Raw genomic sequence first — 3,831 nt, 5'->3', positions numbered from 1 at the left:
AGGAGTGGGTGAGGGCAGGCGACTCTTTTGTTCTAGAGACAAAAACGAAAAAAAAAAACCCAGGCCAGGACTGCAGCTGCAGCCAAGACAGAGCTGGCCTCCAGGCCTCCCTCCTCCGTGACTTCCCTTTCCTCCCGCCCTCCTCGAGGCTGGGGTGTGGTCATATGCTGTTTTCCGTGGGTGGGGTTGGGGTTTGGGGGACACAAGACAATACAGAGAGAGGTCCCCCAGTACCCACGGGGCCATAGCAACCCGATCTGTCCCCGATCGTAAGTGCCAGTCACAACACACTACATACCACACCACGATCCGGCGTTTTGGCCTGTCTCTAGTGCAAAGAGTTTTCATTGTGCCCAGTGGCCAATCTGCCCCAGGAGATGTTCTGGGGGTTTGATCGAAACAGATTCCTGGGCCACACAGCCAGCTGGAGCAAATCCACAGCTCTGGCATGAAGGGCCCCAGAATCCGAATTTTGGCCACGTTTTCCAAATGAATCTTCTGCCCCTTGTAACCAAGCTTGGGGGAAGTATGTAACGTGCGGGCCCTGCGCAGGAAGCCAGCGGCACGGGGATGGCAAGTAAAGTGACATAAACATGGGGCACCATCCCGGAGGGTGGGAGTGGAGGGGACACAAGGGAGTGACGACATAACCTTGGAGCATTCTTCACTTGCCCAATTCAAAGCCAGGAAATCATATGGTAAACATTTTTATTTGCATGTTGGATTGCGCCCTTTTTTTTAAGTTCAAGGAGGAGGTCAGTATTAAGTGGGCAGTAGAAAAGAAGAGAAAGGGAGAGGGGAGGGAAGGGGAGGGAAATTCGCCACCACCTTCTCCCCTTTCAAGCTGAGCACTTAGACTTGCATTGGAATAATTAAAATCATGAGTGATGCAACCCCTTCGTATGGCTCTCTTTATGTCCCTCGGGTGACTAGAAAGAGTCTGTTTTTAAAAAGATCAATGCATGAAAGATAAACTTTTAACAAGAAAGAGGGCTGTTGGGTGGAGACGGGAGGCCCACTGCCTGGCCCTTGTCTGCCTCCATTTTCAAGTATGGTGGCAGGAAGGGCATCTCCATCCAAGCTCGGGAGGGGGAGGGCGGCCCCCCGAGTGGCGATAGCATGGCAGGTGGCGACGAGCTCCAGGGCACCCCTGCCCTCACCTCACAGCTGGTCTTCTCGCTCTCCCTGCTCTGCTTCTGCTCTGGCCTCTACCCTCAACACCCTAAGACTCCTGGCCTCGCCTGCCCTGGGGACTCTCTTGGGCAGGGTTGGCAACCGGGGAGTGCGCCAGAAGGCTCTCCGGCGCTTCCGAAACCATGAAAAACGTCCAGGGGTCTGGAACCTCACTGTTTTGACCTGTTTCCGGGCCTTAGCTCCTTGGGTTGTCCCTATGGACCCCCGGGCAGCTAGGGCTTCTGCCCTTTGGTTATGAACAGCTTCTGCCCTCTGGTCAGCTATGGCTTCTGCCCCATCAGGTGCAGCCTCTGCCCCCTGGACAATGGGGGCCTCTGCCCTTCGATTATCTGCAGCCCCTTCCCTCTGATTATTTGTAGCCTCCGCCCTCTGGACAGCTATGGCTTCTGCCCCTGGATTATCCTCAGCCTCTGCCCCCTGGACAGGTATGGCTTCTGCCCTCTGATTATCTCTAGCCTCTACCCTCTGATTATCTGCAGCCTCAGCCCCCTGATCACCTGCAGCCTCTGCCCTCTGATCATCTGCAGCCTCTGCCCTCTGATCATCTGCAGCCTCTGCCCTCTGATCATCAGCAGCCTCTGCCCTCTGACCATCTGCAGCCTCTGCTCTCTGATCATCAGCAGCCTCTGCCCTCTGACCATCTGCAGCCTCTGCCCTCTGACCATCTGCAGCCTCTGCTCTCTGATTATCTGGAGCCTCTACCCCCTGATCCGTGGGTGCTGCTTCCTCCCTCCTGCGACGGCGGAAAGAGGCCCATTTGATTTTGGGCCTCCATCGTCTTGGGGACGTCTCAGGCACCTGCCCATCTCCTGTGTTGCCCACATTATCCCCCCGGCTGGCTCTGGCCGGCCCCGATGCCCCAACCCTCTCCCGCCTGGTAGAGGCCTGCTGGGACTCGCTCCCCTCGGGGCTGGACCTGGGCGTCCAACCCTTCACCCTCTGCTTCAGCTTCCCCCAGGACACCTGGCTGACATACTCTCGCCACCTGTCCGCCTTGGACAGCTGCGGCCTGGGGTTGTCCTCGAACATGGGCACGGGCAGGTTCACGCGGCGGCGGGCAGGTGGCGCGCTGGGCTTCTTCTCCCCTCGCTGCAGAAAGGCCTCCACCAGCTCCTCGTCGTCCTCGCTCTCCAGGTCGCTCCCCAGAAATTTGCTGCCCAAGTAACTGACTGGCATTTTGCGTACCTTCCTGCTGCGCCCCGCGCCTTTGTGACCCTTGTGACCCTTGTCTCCCTTGTCTCTGGAGGTCTCGAAGTCACTGAACTCACTGTCGCTGGCGTTGCTGCTGTCATAGGTGCCCACAACCAGCCGCGGGGGAGGGGTCACCATCTGCTGGACTCTCCTCCTTACCCGGGGCTCCTTGGGCTTTTTGGGGGGCTGGGGCGGGTGTGGGGTGCTCTTCTCAATGATGCGGGCCACGTCCTCCAGCGTGCGGCCTTCTTCCTCCAGAAACTGGGTCAGCCGCTCGCGAAATTCCGCCTCCTTGGTGGCAGGCTTGGAGATGACCCTCCACACGCCTCCCGCCAGCCTGACCTCCCGGGGGATGAGCAAATAGTCGACATCCTCCCCGATCTGCAGCATCCCCACCGTGGAGTCCTCCTCCCTGCGGAACACCTTGCCAATCTTCTTAAAGGTCCCCACGGGCTTCAAAGCTTCCACGAGGACGTCCAAATCCACATCTTTGCAGACATCGGGGACGCTCCAGAGGATAAGGCAGTCGGGGGATGGGAGGAAGCCCCAGGGGAACCAGCCCCCCACGTGGCTTTTCTCGAGGGTCTTTAAGATCTCCAGGGTGAAATCGGGGGTGGGGGCAACGACCCCAAACTACAAGTAGGCCTGAGTCTTGGGCGATGGGGGTCGGGGAGGAGGGGAGGAGTCCTCGCCGAACTGCCCGGGCGGGGGGGAGGGTGTCTCACCTCTCCAGCCAAGGATGAGCCAACCCCTCCCAACTTCTCTGCCCGCCACAAAGTCCAGTCTTGACCAAGTCCGGCTCCCCCGCCCCAAGGACTGGCGGGAATCAGTTCCCAGGATGCTTACGTGAGCCGGGGTGAGGTCAGTCCGAGGCTCGGAGCCCACCGCCAGCTGCAGACGTGGGGTCCCGGCTCCGAGTTGGGGCGCACGGGCTGCCCCCGTGGCTCTTCCTGCCTTGGGGACGCGCCTGCAGCTTGGGAGAGGCCTCCGCACACAAAGACGACTCAGCCGTGGCTATTCAATATGGCCGAGGCGCTTGGAGGCCGCAGCCCAGCCCCCCCCGGAGGGTCTCCCGCCCCCAGGCAGGCTGCCACCCCCGTCCAGGCTGACCTTGACGCGCGCCTGCAGCCTCCAGCCCGTGCGCTCAGCGCCGAGGAGCGCGCGCGGGCAGGAAGTTCCTCCTCGCTCTCCCCTAGGGTGAGGCCCACCTTCCCCCTTCTCATCTTACACTCCCCGACTCGGGAAGACTGACAGGGGGGCTGTCCACTCCCTTCGGGGCGCCCTCCCTCCCCTCCCCCACAGGGGTGTGGCCGCGCTCCGGGCCTCCCTGGGGCCACGGCTTCCAAGCAGAACGCCCCGCCGAGGCCCACGTCAGCACCTTCCCCGGGAAAGGCGGCAGTTCCCCAACCTGCCCTTCTAAACGCGCGGGATCCAGCCAAACCCCAG

General features: G+C 60.8%; 1 protein-coding gene across 1 annotated transcript; it reads right to left on the bottom strand.

The window, feature by feature from the left end:
- Positions 1-691: 691 nt before the first annotated feature.
- CCDC8 (coiled-coil domain containing 8 subunit of 3M complex) lies at positions 692-3,590 on the bottom strand. The gene has a single exon (XM_045776331.2). The coding sequence runs from the start codon at positions 2,773-2,775 to the stop codon at positions 1,162-1,164; it is 1,614 nt and encodes a 537-aa protein (XP_045632287.2). The 5' UTR covers positions 2,776-3,590; the 3' UTR covers positions 692-1,161.
- Between the last annotated feature and the right edge of the window lie 241 nt (positions 3,591-3,831).

The sequence above is a fragment of the Ursus americanus genome, chromosome 21, assembly GCF_024610735.1.
Source record: "Ursus americanus isolate L20-20 chromosome 21, mUrsAme1.1.p, whole genome shotgun sequence".
Lineage (NCBI taxonomy): Eukaryota > Metazoa > Chordata > Mammalia > Carnivora > Ursidae > Ursus > Ursus americanus.
This window is presented reverse-complemented; position numbering and strand designations above follow the sequence as displayed.